The 23181-nt window shown below is 45.6% G+C and overlaps 1 protein-coding gene across 2 annotated transcripts; it reads left to right on the forward strand.

Annotated features, from left to right (window-relative positions):
• Positions 1-1347: 1347 nt before the first annotated feature.
• LOC135808289 (uncharacterized) lies at positions 1348-22753 on the forward strand. 2 transcript variants are annotated; one of them, XM_065321457.1, is made up of 17 exons: positions 1348-1768; positions 6103-6306; positions 7516-7604; positions 8651-8795; positions 9935-10059; positions 10680-10780; positions 12330-12466; positions 14563-14606; positions 15257-15373; positions 15843-15953; positions 16379-16471; positions 18181-18278; positions 18738-18841; positions 19169-19282; positions 19795-20025; positions 21281-21470; positions 21920-22753. In XM_065321457.1, the coding sequence occupies exons 1-17, from the start codon at positions 1596-1598 to the stop codon at positions 22055-22057; spliced, it is 2214 nt and encodes a 737-aa protein (XP_065177529.1). In that variant the 5' UTR covers positions 1348-1595; the 3' UTR covers positions 22058-22753. The 2 variants fall into 2 exon arrangements, with proteins under 2 accessions (XP_065177529.1, XP_065177530.1); XM_065321458.1 differs by having other exon boundaries at positions 1349-1768; positions 19169-19273.
• The last annotated feature ends 428 nt before the right edge of the window (positions 22754-23181 follow it).

The following is a 23181-nucleotide window of genomic DNA, read 5'->3' on the forward strand; positions in this document are numbered from 1 at the left end:
CAACAACAACAACATTAACAACAACAACAACAACAACAACAACAACAACAACAACAACAACAACAACAACAACAACAACAACAACAACAACAACAACAACAACAACAACAACAACAACAACAACAACAACAACAACAACAACAACAACAACAACAACAACAACAACAACAACAACAACAACAACAACAACAACAACAACAACAACAACAACAACAACAACAACAACAACAACAACAACAACAACAACAACAACAACAACAACAACAACAACAACAACAACAACAACAACAACAACAACAACAACAACAACAACAACAACAACAACAACAACAACAACAACAACAACAACAACAACAACAACAACAACAACAACAACAACAACAACAACAACAACAACAACAACAACAACAACAACAACAACAACAACAACAACAGCAACAACAACAACAACAACACCAGAATCTCACTCCTGGTTTGGATACGGAAGTGGCTCCCAGTGCTATCCGTGGCAACCCACATACTACAGTCTGTAGTACACCACGGCACGCTTGTTCTTGGGTGGCTCAGAGTCAGTAGTACTTACTACAAATTAATTACAGTGCTGCTCAATGAAATTCGAGGGGGGGGGGGGGTGGGCAGGGTAGAGGCGCAGAGTCCGGCAGAGTTTAGGGAGTGCCTAGTACTCTAGTACTGCCTAGGCTGGGGTACATGATCCATGCGTACTTATAGTCCAGTTTTCCGGACCTCCCGACCGACACTGGCGACAGGCGGTACTACCGAACTGTCACCGTGACTCTGTCACTCTGGACAAGGAAGGAAATAAACCCTCATTGGTTGAAGTAAGTAATAATTATTATTAGTTCTGTAACTAACTACTTCTTTCCACAATGACGCTGCGTGTGACTTCATCATTCGCGCACAATCGTCATGCAGCTTCAACTAAAGTAACCTTAGTTCAAGTCGATCAATAATGACTGAGCATGAGTCATGCCAGTGAGTCGAAGTGACACCTACACAGGCTACAGTACCTGGACTCCTGGAGTCGACTACAACATTGTACTCCTGGACACAGTCAAGTCCCAGCCTCCCAGCTAGGCCAGGGCCTTCGAGGCTTCGCAGTCCGGCGCGCTAGCTAGTGACACTGGGCGTGATATCTCCGTTCTTGCGAAACTACCTCTCTCCTCAGTCCTCAGAGTCATAGTCATACAGGTAGATCTACTACTGTACTAGTACATGTACTAGGTTCTACTACTACTACTACTAGGTAGATCTACACTACAGACTGCTACAGCTGCCAGGCAGAGGCTTGCCACTACTACAGTACTATAGGTACTAGCTTGCGATGTGATGAAATAAATAATTCGCCACATCTTTCTTTGAATTGATTTGTAGTTCCTCAACTTTCTATCGTGACAGTTTGACTCGAGGTTTCTCGGATGGAGCTTGCATTTTCCTGACGGCTTCCAAATTATTCAGGGTGACGAGTTGTTATTTTCAGCCAGAATGATCGTTTCTTGTATCTGTACTGGTGCATAATAAAATAATTATAATTATACTTTATAGTAACTGTCCATGCATTCTTGTGAGCTTATTCCATGGAAGATATCTGCTCCATGACCATGATGACCGGTTTATCGCGGATTGTCCGTCCTAACCGGCGGACTTTACGCCTGGCTTCATGCGTTGTATCAATTATTTGGCTTGCGACGCTCTGTCGCGCAGCTCGCTCGCAATCCAACGCCACAGCGCCCTCCCTAGTCGTCGACCGGTAAGTGTATCAGTGCACGTGTCGTGTCGTTTCGAACATGAATGTTGTTGTTAGAACAAACATTCTGGTTCGAGTCCTTGTGGTGACAGTCAATGTTTTCTTCAGACTTTTCCCATTTGCATCTTTCCCACAAAGCATTGAAAACAAAAATTTTATGACAACACTGGCCAATACTCAGTTGCACTGCTTTTCACACAGTCGGACGTTTCTGGTTCAACGTTTCGGTCACTATGGGCCATCTTCAGGATGAAGCAGGTACGGAAGGAAGGCAGACTTTAAAAAACAACCCGGCTACTTATTACAGTCAACTTCGCTAATAACGACTGCGGATATAACGACAATTCGCGAATAACGACAGAATGTTCATGCCCATCCAACTGTAATACATAGAATGAGACTTCGGGGATAACGACACTTCGCGAATAAGGACACCTTTCTGATGCCCCGCCGAGTGTCGTTATAAGCGAAGTTGACTTTATAGGTGTGTCAGGAAAACAGCAGGAAAAAAATCGAAATGTGAAAAAAACGTCACATGCCACATTTATTTATTTTATATATTTATATAACGTCTCCTGGCTTGCCGTAAGACTGCCAGTAATGAGAATTAGATGAGGGGTGGAAACCAATCACGGCTAACTAAACGGAACGACATTAAAAAATGAGAGACCTGGTCACAAATCACTATAGTGGAGACAGTCCTCACATTGACATAATGTGAAAGAATAGGGTGGTGATATGTACGATTTGTGGGTGCTATGGTTTTACAAGAGTAGCCTATCACACCATCAAAGAAGACGTAACAAAAGTATTTTGAGGGATTGAAAATGGAAAAATAAACTCTGAATAAAAATAATTGACTGTCATTGGGCGCGTTCGATTACACACAATTTCGTCCATTCTAGAATTTGTATGGTGCGTGCACCGTTCGATTACACAAATTCCGTGGCCAGAATCGACGGAATTGGATAGAATCGACGGAATCCTATTCCGTTTATTCTGAAGAGAGCGGAATTTCTAATTCTACTGCCAGAATTGACACATTCGACGTACATGCGATGCTAGGTCCACGTGGGTACGAGGGGTGTGCGTGATCCCACATGATCCCCTTTTACGATTTTTATGTGTAGTCGTTCGTTAACATGGCCTCAATCCATTCATTCTGTTCATTCGAGAATGATAAAACCTGGGTGCAGAATATTTAACCGAAAGCGCCCATTGTAAGCACCAGTGAAGTAGGCTTCTCCCCCTGGCCCCCGCCACACAAAAACGCAAACTCTTGATTGTATCTTCAATACTTATATTATACCAAGAAATGACGAGGGCGCAGGAGGAGAGAGACAAACTTGGAGACGACAAAAAGGACAACGGGAAGACTCCCGGGAAAAGACTCAAAGAAAACAACAAAGAACAAGCAGTAATATTGCGACGACAAATCGGGACGACCAATCAGGGACTAATACGTACAGAACACATGACCAAGACCAAGACAACCAGACCACGGACGAATCACACATGACTCTCATTCCCAGACCAAACTAGCACTGCGCATGTACAGCATTCACTTGACAGTCACTCTCACACAGATGGAAGCACATCCTCACACTCTGACAACGCGTACTCTTGCATGCACCACATACCATAAACGTCACACATCACACCATACTCGCGCGTACACCTAGACCAAATATGGCATCAGACACTGGACTCCACCAGACAAGAACCAAATACAACGACATGCGTAAATCATAGTCGTAACATAAATTTGCAACACCAGGACTGGAACCAGCAAGGTTGGCAAGGGACCAATGCCATTGTCGCATAGGCCAGCGATGCGGACAACACTGAGCTCTGGTGTGCATGCAGTTGTCATCACAGTCACGTCGTGACTTACAAGTACAAGTAGCTGTATATGCCCAGCGTGGGACACGGTGATCTAGCTTCAGGTGGTGTAATCACGGTGCAGTACTGTCGGTTGCCGAAGAACTGGGGGATCAGCCCCGTAGCCGTAGCCTAGAACAGGTCGTTCTTGTTGTTCATGTGCTAGTAGAGTGTATACACGGTTGCGGGTCAGCGTGTATACATGGACACTAGTACAGTGGTGTTGCTGTGCTTGGTGAAATCCTAGGCTGCTCGTCCTTCGGCGCTCCGTTCTTCGGTGCCAGACAGTGCTGTGCACTGCCATAGCTTCACATACAGCTGAGGATGGATAATACGAATATAATTATGGCTTGACCGTGTAGTAGAGACTGCATCCAATGAGGTAACCATGGTAACACTGTTTTGATCTGCTTGGAAAACAGGAGCAGCCTCGAATGGCAAAGTTTATGTAAGTACTGAGGTATGTACATCCTACATGACCAAAGTTGTGTAGAGCTAAACATACTTCCGTCACTAAGTTTGCTAGTATTCAACTAGCATGCGCCCTCTTACGCAAAAGTGCAGCCAGCGGCAAAGGAGCAATCGTAAGCAATGAGATGCCAACTTGCCATTCAAACCTCCAACTCTGAAAGTGTTCCTGGCCACGGACGTCCTTGCATGTGCAGAGACCCGGCCACGAACGTCTTTGCACAAACATTGCCTTGTGCTCATACCCCCATCGCATAGCCCACTCCGCAGCAGGGAGTTTGTACAACTCCCCAGGCCTGATTTGCTGAGTCGCGATCATCGTTTCATGGCTTTTTTGTGTTAGTCTCACATTCAAAATGCACTGTGACAAGCGACTACCTGCTGAACGCGACCAGGGACCTCCTTTTTTTTTGTCCCAAAGACGATGTTTGACCCGTAACTAGCGACCGCGATGTAGGAAATCAAATGTTGCTTGAAGCTCCTTCTAGAAATTGTGCTGATTTTCCATGGTCCTGAAAGGATTCTTTCGAGACTACAGCTGAACAAATGAACGCAGGTCATTTAGACTGTGGAGTCGGTGTGGACTGCACTACACCTGTCCAAATTTCAAGTGCTGTCAGGAACGAACATGATAGGAAACGTCATGGAGAGCGCATCGGAAGCGCTCTCTGATCGATGTTACTACTCAGAGGAAAAACGAAAACTGAGCGGCTCTGTCACCCCAGTCATACAGACGAATCGAGGATGGCACCAAGGAATCCAGAAACAAAGCAAGATCCTGATGTTGAAGGATCGCGTTGAAGCGATCAAAAAGTCACAACAAGGACAGTCGGTACGATTGATCGCATGAACAAATTTGAAGCCCAGCGCAAAATGGAACTTCCACAGCGAACGTTTGACTCCTGGCTTCAGAAGTAGCAGCTGAATTTGATGTCTGCAAAAAATGAATCTTCTCCCTGTCTCTGTGTCTAATTGTTTGATCTGCAATACGAATGGCATTGCGCAAGTCCTGGGATTAGCTTCATTTTGACATACATAATAAAAAATGAAAAATCATATACTGTAAATATACAAATTTTCGGCAGCTATTTAATTTCGGCTATATTCGGCACCGACCCAAAACGCCTAAATTAAAACGCCGATGAAATTTTTCACAGCATCTGTCGCACTATACCATGCCCTCTACCCCACGCCGAAAATAAATCGCCGCCGAAATGTCAAAAATCGTGAAGTGCCGAAATTTTGCAGCGCCGAAATTTTGTATATTTACAGTACCGTATATGGTCGCGCGGTGCAAAACTCTAACTAAAGACTGGCACCAAGGGGTGGTCGGTACCAAGGGGTGGTCGGCACCAAGGGGTGGTCGGTACCAAGGGGTGGTCGGTAGTTGCATGTTTTACTCTGCTTTATTGCCATATTAAAATAAAACTGCGCTAGGAAAGAGTTCAAACACACCGATCGTCTATGTGCAAGGAAGTCGAATGGCACGGCCTGCTAAGCATCAGGGGAACGCACCATCAGTCTTGTCTTCCACGCCGCAATACTGATGGCACTGGGGTTTTGTCCAATGCTGACCTGCACACCCTCAAGCTGAGGCGAGCATCCGTGTAGATGATATAGGTGTTCAGCTGATGATTGGGAATGAGATAGTGTACCTTCCTGTGGGTGTGGTCTGTTTTGAAAGGAATCTTGAGTGTTGTGCAACAGTCCTTTCTCGATCTTGCCAGTCGTCTAGCTCGATCCCGAAAAATGGCCCTAAGAGCATTAGACCAGGATCACTTTGCTGCGGCGCTAGCACTTGAAACGAAACCTTACTGACAACATAATTATGGTACCAAACAAGGTTAATATGTCTGTATTGTGATATCCCCACCCCACCCTACAGCATGGAGGCATTAGGTCAATCCATATACTACGAATATGGCTAAATGTGGTTTGCACGCTCTTATTAGCAGTATATGCATTGGTTTTTTTTACTCTTCCTTCAGCACTCTGTACAGTTATGAGCTTGGAATCGAAACACTGTCCAGGATGGTGCAGAATCAGTACGAGTCATTCTGCACTACAGGCGTCTCCGGGCCTTCTGCGTGCGTTCCGCTGTCGTGTGAGACCCAGCTGAATTTTGCCACTTGCACCAATGACACCCTCTATGGCAATCTTGTTGGGCTTGGCTGCAAGAATTGTACTGGAAGGTAGGTTGGCCTGTCTGTCTGGTTGTGCTGTGCTGTGCTGTGCTGTGCTGTGCTGCTGCTTACATCCAGTGCTTGTCCAGTGTTCATCCGGTGGCCAGTGCTACTGAACTGATGTTGCCAGCATTGTCCTGATCAAACCTCTGTGATTTTTTTGCTAACAAACCTGTTGGGGAGAGACGTGACACATTGAAATTTCTTTTCTCGGTCCAAACGCGCAAAAAGGGTCTCTCAAACTATGGGCCACGCCCAAGGATTTGGTGAGCCTGAAGTGACATCTGCAGCAAAGAGGCCGTTTGTTCGTGGTTGGATTGAGAACTATTACTTGTAAATTGCTGCAATGGAGTTTGCGGATCCTTAGAAAAGTTGGCACATTGAAACGATAAAACTTCACTCTTCGTTCAATTCCAGTAACCAGGAGAAAATTCAGAAACAATCTCACCTCGGTTTCATCTGATTCCAACTTGTCATCCACATGGTTTACATGGCCAGCAGGCTTTCGTTTCGATAGGCAGGCTCTCTCTAGATGCCCGATCTTCTTGCGGAAGCGACATTCGGTGTTCCGGTACGGGCACTTGTTGGCCATGTGCAGATCAGAAGTGCACCGGGAACATTTCCTCGTAGGCGTAGTAGTAGTAGTAGTAGTACTTCGCTGGCCGGCAGCACGGTTCGGCGCAGTACGATTCGGTGCACTTCTCGACTTGTTCATACTATGCAGTTTATTGACAGAGCTCGAGTGTGCTGACTGATCCAGCGATGATGCACCTGGAGTGAGTTGACCGGCGTACGTAATGGCGCTCTCCTCCCATTCTGCAATCTGTACCATATCGGCAAACTGATTAGTATCCGCGTCAGCGCTTGTCAGAATCTTACGTTTGATGTCAGAGCTGGCAAGACCGGCAACAAACTGATCCTTTGAGCTCGATCTAAATGATCACCAAACTGGCATGGGGTACTGCAGCTCGCTCGAGTCTGTTACAAAAATCCACGATTCTCTCCCCCGCCTGATGTTGGATGCAAGATCGGAACTGATATGACGCAGTAGTTGCCGATCGACGGACTTTGTAGTAATCCCTTAGCAGAGTATATGGAGATCAGGATACAACACCCCTCCCCATCCCCCCTCGTCGCTTTTTGAATTTGTTTGCTGGTAAAATACGTTGTATCTGTGGTTCTCTCTGCCCTGTGTTGTCATTGGTCATTGGGGAACAGGCAAATAGACGACATCTATTCTTCAGTACAGACTAATAATCTACTGGCTAAGCCTGGCGAGCAAGAGTTGGATATTTCCTGGACGGACGGTAAGTTGATGGTGCATATCTAATACGTGTATGTCAAGTCTTTGTTTCAGTTTATCGGACGTGTAGGTGTAGCATCAATGGCGACAATATGTGTTAATGATCATCAAAGCGATACCATGAATCTGGGCAGGAAGACGAGTTCTTGCCTGGTTGGCCAGGAGAATTGAACAACCCAGCCTCTCAACTATGGCTACTATCCTTTACCTACATTCTTCGTTTCTGCACCGCTGTCGGCTTTCACCAATTTTCTCATGATTGACAGCCATCATGGTTTGCTATGAGATAACGAAATTATTTACATCAATGGACATAAACCCAAATGCTTCCACCGGAATACTGTAGAACGGGTAATTTTAGCGTTTTCCCATTGTCAATTGGTTAGTGACGTTTTATTTTAGCGATTTGCAGCGATTTTACTCACGGATCACCAGTGCACTACTAAACTCTCAACGGATTAGCGACTTGAAACTTTAGCGCAAATGAGTAGATCGCTAAATTCGCTAGGGGGTTTTACTAGGGCTCAAACGGTTAGTCCGATTAACCGGTTGCAGACCGGTTAGGAAGAATTAACGGTTAACCGATAAAGATAACGGTTACGCAGTAACTTTTCAGTCAATTTTTCAAGTATCAGGTCGTTGCAAAGTATGCATTTTCGCAGGCTGTCGCACGCGTACGCAATTTCTGGGCTGTCAACTCGGTCATATCTGGTCTCTTGGTGTGAGAGTATGTATGAATGAGCATGCAAGAGAATGTACATGTGTGCGTTGTACTGAATAGGGTACATTTTTGAATGAGTATAGTCAAATATACGGTTAAAAAAGAGTCCGCAGGATTGCCGTGGCTTATAGGTTATAACCGTTAAACCGACCGTTAGCTTAGCAGTTAACCGTTAGGGGTAAAACCGTGACCGTTTGAGCCCTAGTTTTTACGTCGCTAAAATTACCCGTTCTACAGTACTGGATTAAGAATAGCTTCAATGCAATGTTCTTGAACTTCGCTGGGTTTGACTGGAGTCCTGGTGCTGATCTGGTTGTATTGACACGCAGGTGTGCGTTTCAGAAGAGTTACTGAGGATCTGCTGCACGTTCAATGGCAACATTTGACAGTGGAAGACACTGGCCTGACACGAACGTTTCCCGGATTTCTACAGAACTTTTCGGTGTGCAGTACTGATGCCCGCCTCTACCCACGGTACGCTGATCATTAATAATTAAAATGTTGACTGTCATGCTCGAAAGATGTTGTATGACCATGGGTAGGGTCCGGCGGATTCTGACCATGGGCCATATTTTAATTTTTACTGGAATATATTGTATAGTCGATGTGCTACTGTTGATCATTTGGTCCAGATAATATTATGTTGCGGGAATTAAGGCCGTTCTATAGACCAGTTTGTGGAAGCTTGGTGGTGAAAAGTCTTGAGAATATGTTGACTTTCATGACTCGAACCCTCGATTTCTTCTAAAGATCTGCTCTAAACCCGATTATTATGCCATGCAGGCTGTTACTGTACAGGCTGTTGCCATACAGGCTGTTGCCATACAGGCGGTTGCCATGCAGGCTGTTGCCATGCAGGCTGTTGCCATACAGGCTGTTGCCATACAGGCGGTTGCCATGCAGGCTGTTGCCATGCAGGCTGTTGCCATACAGGCGGTTGCCATGCAGGCTGTTACCATGTAGGCTGTTGCCACACAGGCTGTTACCATGCAGGCTGTTGCCATACAGGCTGTTGCAATACAGGCGGTTACCATTCAGGCGGTTGCCATGCAGGCTGTTGCCATAAAGGCAGTTGCCATACAGGCTGTTACTATGCAGGCTGTTGCCATACAGGCTGTTGCCATGCAGACTGTTGGCATACAGGCTGTTGGCATACAGGCTGTTGCCATACAGGCTGTTGCCATACAGGCTGTTACCATGCAGGCTGTTGCCATACAGTCTGTTGCCATGCAGGCTGTTCAACTCAGCCGCCGCGTAGTGTTGCCATGCAGACTGTTACCATACAGGCTGTTACTATACAGGCTGTTGCTATGTAGGTGGCTGCCATGCAGACTGTCCCACTTGAATATTTTTCAGGTATCATGTAGGTTTGAGTGTGCTGAACCGAGGGCTCCCTGATCTGCTCTCCCTAACATTGCTGACCCTTTTCAGCTTGACAGTGTTATGCACTGTGCCGTGCAGATATTCTTGTAGAGCACAAAGCTAGGGTGAAAATGTTACGGAAAACGGAGCATTATTTTATTGTTTAAACTCCTTCCATGCCGCAGCATTTGTAGTGGTTGTGTTGCACTGGCTTAACCTTGTTTCTGCATCAACCCTTCCTTTGTGCACAGTTATGCAGCTGCCCTGTCCTCCCTCAAGGATATTGTTATCATCATAGACAACAATATGCTAAGAATGTTTAGTACCCTAACCATTGCTGCTGTGAATAATGTCCTTGGAACGCTCACTGATTTTGGTAAGCTTCATTTTACTTACTAGTACTTTGGCTTTTATTTGCACAAGTAGTATTAGAGTATTAGTATAGTTCTGTAGGGTGTGTAGACGCAGCTGCTTGAGGTGATCGTTGTGCTTCTGCTTCTGCTGCTGCTTGTGTATCTGCTGCTGCTGGTGTTGCTCACAGCTTGTGCATCGGCTAGTGCTGGTGCTGCCGCTGCTGGTGTTGCTGCTTGTGTATCTGCTGGTGGTGTAGCTGCTGCTGTTGTAATGCCTTTATTGCCTTTATTGCTGGTGTGCCTACTTATAGTGGTAGCGTAACTGATGCTACTGCGGGTGCGGTTGGTTTGGCTTCTGTTCCTGCTGCTGCTGCTGCTGCTGTTGCTGCTGCTGCTTCTTCGACTGTGACCATAACCTGTATAGATATTTCCTGTTGCTGTGTTCTACAATGCATGTACTGTGAGGCATACAGAGGCTGGGATTGGTCTGTCCATTGGTCCTGTTGTATGCTTTGCAAAGCACCACAGTAGTATTAGATCAGTTTGTCTAGCGGTGTGACCCAGTTAGGTTGTTCTACAGTTATTGTGTGTCGTGAGTGACAACGCACACTGTGTTGTACAATGCCCCTATTGTCCTGAACAGACGAGGTTGCATTGGTGACTTTCGATCACTCTGCGCGTATTGTTCTGACTGGAGTGGAAGGTTTGCAGGTGGCAACGCAGCGGAACATTGGCGTGCTGAAGGTAGGAGAAGCATGGCACCATTGTGCATTCTATTGGGTCACCAGTAGATAATATCAGTTCAAATTATATCTGTCCATACTCCGAGGACATGAACCATGACATCATTCTCAGTAGAAGCCTGTCTGGGTGTAGTGATCACTGCTGAGCACATGAATCATGTTGGATTTGCATGTAAGAAGAAATTGCAATCAAATGGACTTGGGTACACTTCCCATGCGGGATTTGATATCTCTTGGGTCGAAAATTCTAAGAAGTGTCGATTGCCATACTCCAGTCAGCTGTTGATGAATCCTCATATTAGTCGTGGACTTCAGGTCAAAGGACAAAGATTGACCTCTGCTGATCTCTATAGGTTGTTTGTGGTGAAGACCAATGATTTTTTTAAGAAGAAAAACCTGTGAAATAGGGCTCCTCTTTGTACGTGTTCTGTTCTGTCATAATGTAAAGTACCGCAGCAGCGCAGCACCTCTTGGTTCCTACACGGTCATGTTTTTGACGTGGGAAGGATGAGCAAATCCATGTCTGTAGGTCATACCACACGAACAGTGTACACTGTACTGACATTCTACATTTCATGCAGTCAGTCTATGCTTACTGTACAGTCAAGTTTACCACAATAATAGTACTATAGCGGGGGACGAGCTAGGGGATGGATGGATGGATGGATGGATGGATGGATAGCCAAGTAATCAAGTAGCGTTCTCCACTGTCCGAAGAGTGCTCAATACTCATAGGGCAGAGCCTTGTACACAGCTTCCAATCTCTCTCTCTCTCTCTTTCTCTCTTCTCTCTCTCTCTCTCTCTCTCTCTCTCTCTCTCTCTCTCTCTCTCTCTCTCTCTCTCTCTCTCTCTCTCTCTCTCTCTCTCTCTCTTGTTGATAGATAGATAGATACTCAATGATGTAGACAGCAAGCTGTTTCGGCCATAAAGACCTCATCAGTACAGCTACGAGCTTTAAATAGGCCGAGCTACCAGCCATGGTGCAAAGGAGGCACCACAGACATTAGGATAGCTCGTCGCTCTAGCGCCAGAGTGCTCAAACTACGAAAAGAAGAGGTAGATAGATGGATAGATAGATGAGGAAAGAGAGACGGGGGGGGGGGGGGGGGGGGGGGGTTGGATGCACTTTACAGTAGCCAAGCTTGTCAAGCCAACAAACAAAACTGAACATGTCCCCTCTGTTGTTATAGTAGCCAAGCTTTCCAAGCCAACATACAATACTGAACATGTCCCTCTGTTGTTACAGTAGCCAAGCTTGCCAAGCCAACATACAATACTGAACATGTCCCTCTGTTGTTACAGTAGCCAAGCTTGCCAAGCCAACATACAATACTGAACATGTCCCCTCTGTTGTTACAGTAGCCAAGCTTGTCAAGCCAACATACAATACTGAACATGTCCCCTCTGTTGTTACAGTAGCCAAGCTTGCCAAGCCAACATACAATACTGAACATGTACCCTCTGTTTTTACAGTAGCCAAGCTTGCCAAGCCAACATACAATACTGAACATGTCCCTCTGTTGACTATCCTGTGTATGTACTACTGTAGATCCAGCTTGAAGAGACCGCCCAACGTGCAAGAGAAACTAGTAAAACTAGCGTTGTGGACTACAGAAATGCATTCAGGGAAGGCTTCAGAATCCTTTATGGAAACAAGCGAATCCTTGCGCGCAGCAGCTGTCGCAGGTCTGTGTAGAGGATATTGTGTTTGTTCTGTGTGTTATCTGTGTGTTACCTGTTTGGGTGTGTGTACATATTGTGTGTGTGTCTGTATGTGTGTGTGTGTGTGACAACCGACCGCCTTGTGATGCTCCTCCTGTTGCCGAGGTCCCGGTGTGTACTGCCTGCCAGCGTACTTTCAAGTCTACTGCTGGCCTCAAGCGCCATCGCTGTGGACCCCGCCCGAAGCGCCCTACAGTGACTGATCGCCAGCACTTTCATTGCCGAGTCTGTAATCAACGCCAGTTTCGGAGGCGACAGGACCTGGAGCGCCATTGCAAGCACTGCCTACCTCTCCCCTAACCTCTCTGACAGTACCTCCCTTTGGGGAGCGGCGTGGCCATTTCTGGCAGCTGTCAACAGTAGTAGTAGTAGTAGTAGTAGTAGTAGTAGTAGTAGTGTGTGTGTGTGTGTGTGTGTGTGTGTGTGTGTGTGTGTGTGTGTGTGTGTGTGTGTGTTTGTGTACATGTGTATGTGTACATGTGTGTGTGTGTGTGTGTGTGTGTGTGTGTGTGTGTGTGTGTGTGTGTGTGTGTGTTTGTGTACATGTGTATGTGTACATGTGTGTGTGTGTGTGTGTGTGTGTGTGTGTGTGTGTGTGTGTGTGTGTGTGTGTTTGTGTATGTGTACATGCGTGTGTGCGGGGGAGGGGGGGGGGGGGGATGTGGGGGTGTGTGATCTTGCACTTGAATGTTCTATGTGCCTTTGCACAGACGCAAGTACAAAAATTGCCTTGGTACATATAATGGTGGGGAGTTTCATTCACCCAATCCTACCGAAGGCTTGTTGCTCTCTATGGGCTGTTTGCACATTCGAACTGTGTACTGATGCAGAGCATTCACTACATACCTTGTAATGGTAGTGCTGAAGCCACTTTTGTGACTGATATCTATCTCTTAGCCTGTCAAACCCTATATATAGGGTTTTCAGCCGCGCGTTCTATCTTGAGCTCTCTTGAGAGCCCACTTGGCTGCTATGGCAACTAGACGCCTGGGCCTACATACGTAGAATGTACGTACGGTTCTCTTGCTGAAGACCGTGTTCATTTTGTTGCTGTTTTCTTCGAGTACGGTTAGTTTTAGTGCAGCGCTGTCGTAACATTTTCTAGACCCTATATCTAGGGTTTGATTTTTCACGATGGAGGAAGAGCAACTTGAGTTAGTGGAGACGAACTCGGGCGATGAGAATGTTCCTGGCGACCTGGTGTCGACTCAGGATGATGATGTCGATGTTCCAGCAGCGTCGGATGCTCCTGAAGAAGAAGGCGAAGCATCAACAGCGGCTGTCGCAGCTGCCGCTCCCGCCATTGCCGTTTCTGCATCAGCTGATCCACACGTGGGTCGGAAGCAGCAAATGCGGCGACACTCGCGCACGTCGTAGGAGCGCTCCTGCTAACATCAATGGCAATGCAGTGAAAATATCAAGAAAAAAACAAGTGAAACTGTGTGTATTGTGTGCCCAGTTGTGAGGACTGATCAAACCCTTTCTTTAGGGGTCCTAACCCTATATATAGGGTCTTTATGTGTAGCGTTATGTCAAACCCTATATATAGGGTTTCCTGGTGACAGGCTAAGAGATAGGGAAATGAAGTGTGTGTATGGTGGGGGGGGGGGGGGAGGATTATAGAGGTTAAGATGCACGTTTTTCCGACGTAACGCGAAAGTTCAGCTCGTGTTATTTGCTTGCACGTCGAAAAACAACGCGAGTGACCTGCAGCTCACGTCGAAATTTGGAGTTTTACACCAAATTTGACGTGAAATTGCGCGTCATGTCAGAAATAACGTGCATCTTAACCTCTCTATTATGTGTACTTTACAACGAGTCTATTGCGGGTTTAGTCTGCCTTCAGTGCACATGAAGCCCACATATTGTCATTCTCATGCTCATCACCATAAGCCCTATGCCCTAAGAGCGTAGGGACCCCAGAGAACGAGAGTAGGCAGTAAAGCACGCAAAAATTCCATCATGGACAGCTAGAAAGAAGGAAGACATGCCCATGCCTGTCCAAGACAAATATCCAACCAAGACAGCCGCATCATCTCTTGCTTGTTCCTTTACTCCAGGAGTGTAGTCGTGTTCATTTCTGAAGGAAGCCATAACTTCGCGTGTAAGTTTAAACTATAGAGATTGCTGGGAGTGGTAGCTGTTGTTGTTGTTGTTGTTGTTGTTGTTGTTGTTGTTGTTGTTGTTGTTGTTTTCTTTATTTGAATTCGCTAAAACCAAACGGACAGAACTGTCCAGTGACAGCTCCAAGCCGCTGTCCAGTGCATGTTCTGGTACTGACGTCTGGCAACTTCAGTATCGCTTCACCAATCTACTACCTCTTCAATTTGTTTGTTCCGTTATCTGTGTGATTTTTGTGTGAGCACCTGAAGCCATATATGGAGAGGTGTCTTTTACCCCCTGTGTGATTGCCTTGTACTCTGCTGTTCATATTTTCATTGTGAACATTTCCACGGAATGACTCGTACAACTTGGTGGTACAAAGCAGCAAATGCGGAGATGTGATAAATTGGATGGTTAGCAAACAAGAGAGGAATGGATGAAATCACCAACTATCAGGTCTCGGTTCAATTACCTCTCATGCACGAAAGCCCTGTAGGGCAAATGTGCCGGGGGGGGGGGGGGGGGGACTATGGGGAGTCCTCTCAGATATTTTATTGTATGTGTATTTTTACGTGATATATTTGAGAACAAACCGAATAACCATATGAACAGGAATAACACATTGTGTTATGCCCTCTCTGTCTCCTGCAGCTCTGGACAACCTCATCCAGGAGTTCAACACTTCCATTGGTGACTCATTCACATCCATTCTTAGCTACTCCACTGCCAAGGACAACACTTTAGAGTCTCTTTCTAACTTGTATGGAGGTCAGTGCATTTGGGACTACAGTATCATATTATGTACATTGGTGATGTGCTCCATGCAGCCAAAATCCGAGTTAATGTGATATGCATCCGTCCCAGATCTTTGACAACCTTCGTAAGGCTCTCTCTCTCATTTATGCTTTGCTGTGAGATACAACATTCCAGCCATTGCAATGCATCGCAAGATAATGGTGACGTTGCGGTGACCGACGTGTGGCAGCAGCAGCAGCATTACTAACATGGCGTACTGCACGTGTGGCATGGTGATGGCCACTGCGCCACGAGCTAAGGGTATTCCTTCACAGAATTTCTAGTCTCTCTTTGCAACGCTAGGGATGGGTCATATTCTCTCCTCTCGCAAGCCTCTATTTCTCCAAAAATAATATCTGGATAAGTGAGGGAACTTGATGAACGAGAACAGTTCACCTCGAATATGTTTGCTGTAAATTTACTCTCATTGTGTTGTTCGCAGGTATCCACACAGAAGTAATGGATGTGTCCACCCTGCCAAATGTTGTCAGCCAATACTACAAGTACTTATGGGCACTGGTCTCTATGCGCCAACCATCTACGTTCTGGTCAGGTGAGCATCTCTCCTCTTCTAATCATCAACCGATCAGTTTAAAGTAGATCGACGGCAGCATAATTTATCTATTTCAAGATTCAAGAAGTATATGCAGGTCCCCATAATTTTTCCTGTGGAATTTGCTATGCATCGAAGCAAAATGTGTGTCTTTACAGAAATTGAAAGCACGAGCTCCAGTGTGGTGAGCAAACCCTTTCCTTTACAGAATTCTTCTGAATGTCACATGATTGATCCCGGCTTCAAGGCTCTGTCTTACTTTCTCTTTTATTCCGTTCTCCCCTTCTCTCGTTGTCTTGGTATTCATACACTTGGCACTCTGGTGTGATTGCTAACAGCCGGCTTGTGCCTTTAGGTTATGTACTAGCAATTGTCATTGATTCAATCCCCGGGTCATCAACCTGCCTATTATTTTGTACCAATAGGTTTACAAACCAATGCACCAACGAAGAGCCAGTACTTCACTCTGTCGAGACCAGTGTTCTGGCAGGGCACTGCGGCGAATAACGACAGTAATGGTAAGGCTACATGAGTGGAGCAAAGCGGTATAATTATAACAGCATGCTTCACTGAAGCCTTGATGGATAGGTACTGAGCAGGCACTAACATCACATAGACCAGATGTGTGTGTGTGTGTGTGTGTGTGTGTGTGTGTGTGTGTGCGCGCGCGCGCGCGCGCGTGCATACGTGTGCGTGTCATGCTCTGACACATTTACATGTGCATTCGCCACATACTGTACTGTGAATAAGCAGAAAACTGCAATCAAGTGTGTAAGCCAGCACACATTCTTACAGTCTGCCCAGTGTACCTGCTACCTGTTTCCTGGGTATGACCATGGCAACATTCAGACATGTTGCATTGTGGCAAGACGGTCAAATTTCAAGGAAACAAAACAACCGTTGAGTCAAGTACGACGAAATTCACAGCCTTCAGTAGACCAATGGCAGATGTAGCAGATAACAATTATAGTAAACAGCAGGGCTTCTGTAAGGTGGCCTGTGGGGTACACCGAAGTGAAATCAATCTGCCTTCTTTCATTTTTAGTACTTCCTCCGGAAACAAAAACTTCGTGATTTTTTTCGCTACTTTCCGCTGCTGTTATTTTGCTCTCTCTCTCTTCTTCTGTCAGCCTGAAACACTGACATGACATTTCAGAATCGTAGGAAACATGATTCATATTTTGGAGAGCCGACATTCGTCGCAGAGCAAGGGTGTCGACGCTGCAAACAAAACAAAGTGAACATGTTTTTCATTTTTCGTCCACCAGGCGCAATGGAAAGAAAAGCTATGCGCTCACTGCTTGTCGGAGCTATTTTTTAGTTCAGAACTTGACAGAGCAGGACAATGGCACCAAGGAGCAAGAAGAGTGGAAAATGAAAAGCAATAGCAGCTAGCGTTTTGAAATCTTCGCCATCCCCGAAACGCCTGTCTGCATGCGAACAGGTCGGCAAGATGTCAAAACTCCAAAATGCAGAGATGTGACAATCGTCACTTCGCGCAGCAGAGTAAGATGAACAATTTCAAAAAGAAGTCGTTCAGCCACTGCAGAGCTCAGACCCAAACGTGGATTATCTCCCCTTTTCCAGCAGCCTCGACGATGTGTCCTTGGTCGCAAAGGAGAAGGCGAGATCTGATTGCGGCAGTCGGGAAAGTGCTGGTACAACTATGATATCCCTCGGAGGAAATTTGAAATGTTTGGCGTCGCCTGCGTTTGAGTGAGTACCAGCACTGCAGCGCTACCGTGGTCTCCGCCGAGATGTTGGAGAAGGCATTCAGGTAACAGCGAAGACGATCAGGGACGCGGAGAAGCTTCTCCGTGACATACATGTACGACATTGCGTCGATCGATCTGCCACTTGGAACAGTTTCAGCGGTGATGAGTCGAGCGATGGCGACCCAGACTGAGACTCTACTCCCACTAATCGATCCTGTAGATATTGTAGATATGTCGATTGAATGTGTTGAAGTGTTTCTCTTCCAAAAGAACACTTTTGTTGGGCACAGTAACTCCTTGAAAAGTCATGTCAAAAAGTCACGGAGGAAGTACCATTGTGACATTCGCTGGCCATAAGCAAGGGTCCCTATTTTCAATCGTGCTGGTGGCAATCATTCTTTTTGGTCTTTAGACTTTTCCCGTTTCGACGCGGCCTCAAACTTATGAGTATCATGACACTGCGGTGTGCTTTCTGCACTTGTTTATTCTTTTTGTTATGACAACCTTGCCAGTGGAGAAGACCATACAAACACTGGTGGGAGTTGTAGCGTTCGACGTACAGGCCACTGCTATCTTGGACGAATTCCCAGGATCGAAAGACTCCGCGATGGTAGGATTTCCAATTTTCCAGGCACCTGGACCCTGTTAATGGTGGGCTTTGCTGATCATTTTTGAGCTCTGTCAGTCCATACTGGGCTCTGAGTGATAATGCTGAGGGCTCTGAGTGACAATGCTGAGGGCTCTGAGTGACAATGCTGGGGGCTCTGAAAGTCCATACTGGGCTCTGAGTGACAATGCTGGGGACTCTGAAAATCCATCCTACTACTGCATCTACCTGTGCAGTGCACAAATTACTTATGCAAACTGAAACTTTTATTTCAAAAACTCTCCACGATTGCATTGCGGCATCAAACTTCAGAGTAGAGGTTCTTCTAATGTGGTATTTTCACTGAATTTGTGCATGCAGGCAAGGCTGTTGAAGATCTGCTGTTGAAGGTGGTGTGAGGATATTCACATGTTCTGGCAACTTGTTGATTTTCTTGGTATGGTTGATGTTACCAATTTTCAGGGTACTCTTGAAACCAAGCTCCTTGCTCGATCTGGCTTGTGCAACTCGTCGATGGCAGATGCATGCAGTGTTTGGCGAGCCCTGTCACCATCTCTACGTGGCGAGTAAGTAGTTGTGCTCTCTATCTGTTTAGGTAGTTGAAACAAGCAGAGAACTATACTCTCTGAAGAGTGTACTATGCGCTGAGGAAGAGCTTATTCACACAGCAAGGGAAGAGAGAAAGAGTCTCTCTACGTTATGTTGAAGAGGTCTATAGTTCAACTTTGTTCTGCTTTACGTATGTCCTATATTTTACCCGTAAACCATTCCCAGTGCAGAATTGTGGCGGAGTGTCACATACTCTCCACGGTGTGATGCTGATTTTCGTCATGCGTGCCCGATGATCGAGGGCAACTGATGGTGTGGTGCTGGTACGCTTTGCTTTCCTGCAGCACTCAGAGCAGCACGTTCAGCACTACCGGCATACATCGCCAATGTGATCTGCAGCACGTGGATGATGTTATGGTGGAGTGCAATATGATCATATCTCGCACAAGGTACTCTCAGTAAGAGCTTCCGCCCACTAAGAACCTGAGCTATATACAGGGTCTTCCCCGCTCCACACTAGTGCTCATCAGTATGTTTATGTGGTCTCGTTGATACATGTCGGACAGTCCTACTTGAAAAAATTGAAGAAAATATTTGAAAACATTTTCAAAACATGTTTTGGTTTACAGGAGTACAGTGCGTAGCAGCATTGGAGCTAGCATTGCTAATAGAACCGCCTTAGATTCAAACTCAGTATACAGAACTTAAACCTCGTTTAAAGCGTATAAGATACATCATGGGACGGAAGGAAAAGAATTTGAGAGCCAGTTCGAATTGTGTGCCTTTGTGTGCGTAGATTAATTATCAGCCTATATACCCACTGTACTGACTGTTGCCTGATGATTGCCAGATCATGAAACTTGAAGTAGCAGCAAACAAGCCCTGATTGTCCCTGTTGTTCTGTTCTGTACCCACTGCAATGTTAATTTATTCTACGTTTGTCTGCTATCCATGTATTTAACCGCAATAGGTCTCTGAGGAACTGCACCAAGCGTTCCGATAACAGAGTGGTGCCTTGCTGTGACCTTCGGAATTCCAATTGCACGACTGACGACGGGGATGATAGCTCTGGAGTTTCTGTGGCCACTATCATTTCCATTTCTGTCTGGATGGTCATCATTTGCGCCTATCCTTTCATGGCTGCTCTCAACAAGTTTGTTCATAGCGAATGGAACTGTTGTCGTAGGAATCGCAGAAGCAGGTAACAACTTCAAGTGCTACTGTATAAGCAGAAATATTCGTCTGGAATTTAATTTCGTCTTTTCGTCCAAGGAGCTTTTGGACTAAATTAAATGCCGGACTAATGTCGATTTGTCCAGCTTTTCAATTCACTCTTATGATCCATGGACGAAATTTACAACCGGACGAACTCCCTTTCTTCGGAGTTGGACGAAATTATTGACCGACGAAATTTTCTGCCTGTACAGTATGTTTGTAATGTTACTGGAGTGATCAGTGTTAGTGTGTGAGTGTGTGCATACTAGAACAGTGGAGATGGATATAACGACACTCCTTCGGGAGAAAACGAAATGTCGCTATATTCGATCTGTCACTAAACCCGATCTTCACATTTAGTATGCAATATGTGCATGTATATCAAAATGACAGAAATGTATTGCAGGTATGCATGTGCATAATATAATGCATAGGTGCGTGTATGTACATGTATCTTGCGTGCATAGTTCAAGCCAAAAGTCATGCATAGCAACTACTAGGTACACCGCTGCACTGCGGCTACAATGTACAATACACAATGACCAGAATGCATGGAGTGACCCAGAGGTCTGGGAATGTGACACAGACATGTCCCATGCATGCCACTTCGCTAGATACAAGAGGAAAGTCATTATATTCGATGCATTTTCACGCCTTCCGGCACCAAAAAAGTGTCAGTAAATTCGACCTGTCGTTATTTTCGAGGTCGTTATACCCGATATAATAATGTACAGAAAGGACTTACTAAACGACTTGGGCAACAGAATTTTGTCGCTAAACTCGTTATATCCAAGTTTGTTATATCCAATCCCCACTGTAGTCACACTGGGCTCTCTCCCTAACAGGGACTCACAAGTTAGGTACCGTATAGTTTAAGAATGCGGAGAAGAAAGATGGCACAAAGTGACTCCGAAGACTAAATGAAAAGATGAGGAGCTTAGACGGACTGAACTAAAGACTGAGCTGATTCGGAGGTGATTGAATAACTGAAAGATAGATGTGTACAAGAGAAAGAAGTCCCGTTACAGCTGGAGCTAGCAGACTATGAATGGCAGCGAAAGACAATGGCAGTTACACATCACTGGTCACATTGTCGAGAAAGATAAATGCGGCTACTATCAGTATAACATGAACACTAGGAGCGATTGTGGCACATTGTGGTTTGTGTTACGGGGGACACTATCTTGTACCTGATTTTGCTCCACATTTTGTAAAAATGTACATTGATCTTGTGCATGCAGAACCAGAAATGTACGCGTAACAAGAAATGGCAATGTGAATAGGTCCAGACCGTCCACTCAACCTACAAATGAAGTGGAGGTTGAACTGGAAGATTACGGCAGCCGGGAACTTACCAACGCACCACCGCCCAGCTACAATATTGCCCTGGAAACTACATTACCGACTTCATCACCAACCAATAGTATTCCGGTAAGAGTTTTTCAAGTTCCACACCCATGCCTCTTGAATCCAGCACCGTCCCCAATCCAGAAGAAGTCTGTCAAACAGAGGTTGCCGGATTGAAGAGGTCTAACTGTATTTTCTCCTAGACAGACCCGTCCTGTTTCAGACAAATGAAACATCATGAATCCCAGGATGGCTGTTATCACTGCAGTAGAAAGATTCTCCTTTCTGCCATGTACTCCCTCTTCCCTTCTCTCGTGACATTTGACCCCACCAGGCTCCCCTCGTATTCTTTAGGAGATTCCCTTTGATAGGCAGCTGGTTGCCTTTCAGGAATCCTTGACATAAAATGTCAATGAGTGTCGATATGTACAGTCATGTGCATAGCACAGAATTGTCTGTAGGAATGAATTTGAAGTGTTGTTCGTATGAAGATCCCTTCTCAGTGTAGTTTTGTGCTTCTTTTATTTATGCAGTCCCCGGAACCTGGTTCATACACGCGTACCAACAACACTAGCCTATCTGTTGGCTTTGACGACGCCACTGAGCCGCCGCCTGGATTTGATGAAGTAGCGGCAATGCCTCCGCCGTCGTATGATGAACTGGGAACGTAGCCGTGCGTATGCGACGAGTGCAAGACGCCAGGCTGTGTTCAGGTGTTCCAACCCGGTTATGTATTTAGTACACCCGTGTTCTGTTGAGCTGCATCTGCGCCTTAGATCTTTGCAGGGTGGTGGTGTACCTACGGAGGCTGAAAACTCAGTTTAACTGAGTCTCAGCCAGCCGTGAATTTTCTATTGATTTTAGACTTAAAACTGCCAGTTGAGAGTAGGATATGGCAGAGCATAGTAGTTAGTTTGACTCAGACTGGGGAGGCCACTGCAGGAAGTGGCTTGCTCCACATTATAGCCGCGGGTGATGTTGAGTCCACGCTAGTGCCGATGTCAATTTGTAGTGCTGACGTTAGCGCTGATGATAGTGGCGATAGATGGTAGTGGCTTCTGCAGGGTACAGAGGAACTACCAGGACAATTTACCACCTCGAAAAGCAGGACTTTCTTGAGTATGTTGATTTTGATCCTGTGTCGCCAACACTAAAGTCATCTTTTTATGACCTTCTGTTGTGTTTTTCCTTGTGTCTACCGGTATGCAGTTCATGTTGGGCAATAAAAAAATATCCAAAATTGCTATTGATAAGTAAGCGATTTTAACTGTAGTCCATCATGATCTGCAAGTGTCTGTATTCATCACTGTACATATGCCCTATCAGTATTCCGAATCACCACTGTACACGTATCATTTACACTGTCATTTACACTGTTGATTGTCTTCTTGTGGAGTCGTTACCTTCAACTAATAATTATATTCTCGTCATAGAGTTTACGTTCAGATTTTAGAATGTTGAAAACACTCAGTCTGCGGACAGAACTGTTTCGTCCTTTGTGGACTCATCAGCGCAGCACAAAGGAAATGAGGCAGGAACCCAATAGCAATAAAAATTAATTTTCCAAAGCCAGAGTTAAACCAGGCCCGAACGTACCTTGCCAGAGTGCTCACTCTAACAAGTCAGTGAATGTTGAAAACATTAATGTTAGGCATTACGATGAGATCAGAACTATTTCTTGAATCTGTAGAGCATAAAACACAGGTACAGCTGCCAATGTTGATTGTAGCAAGTACATCTGCTTTCCATCTTTTTTGGCAACACACCACACTATCTGTTACGTGGAGCGTTTGGG

Source organism: Sycon ciliatum, chromosome 2 (assembly GCF_964019385.1).
Source record: "Sycon ciliatum chromosome 2, ocSycCili1.1, whole genome shotgun sequence".
Taxonomy (NCBI): Eukaryota; Metazoa; Porifera; class Calcarea; order Leucosolenida; family Sycettidae; genus Sycon; species Sycon ciliatum.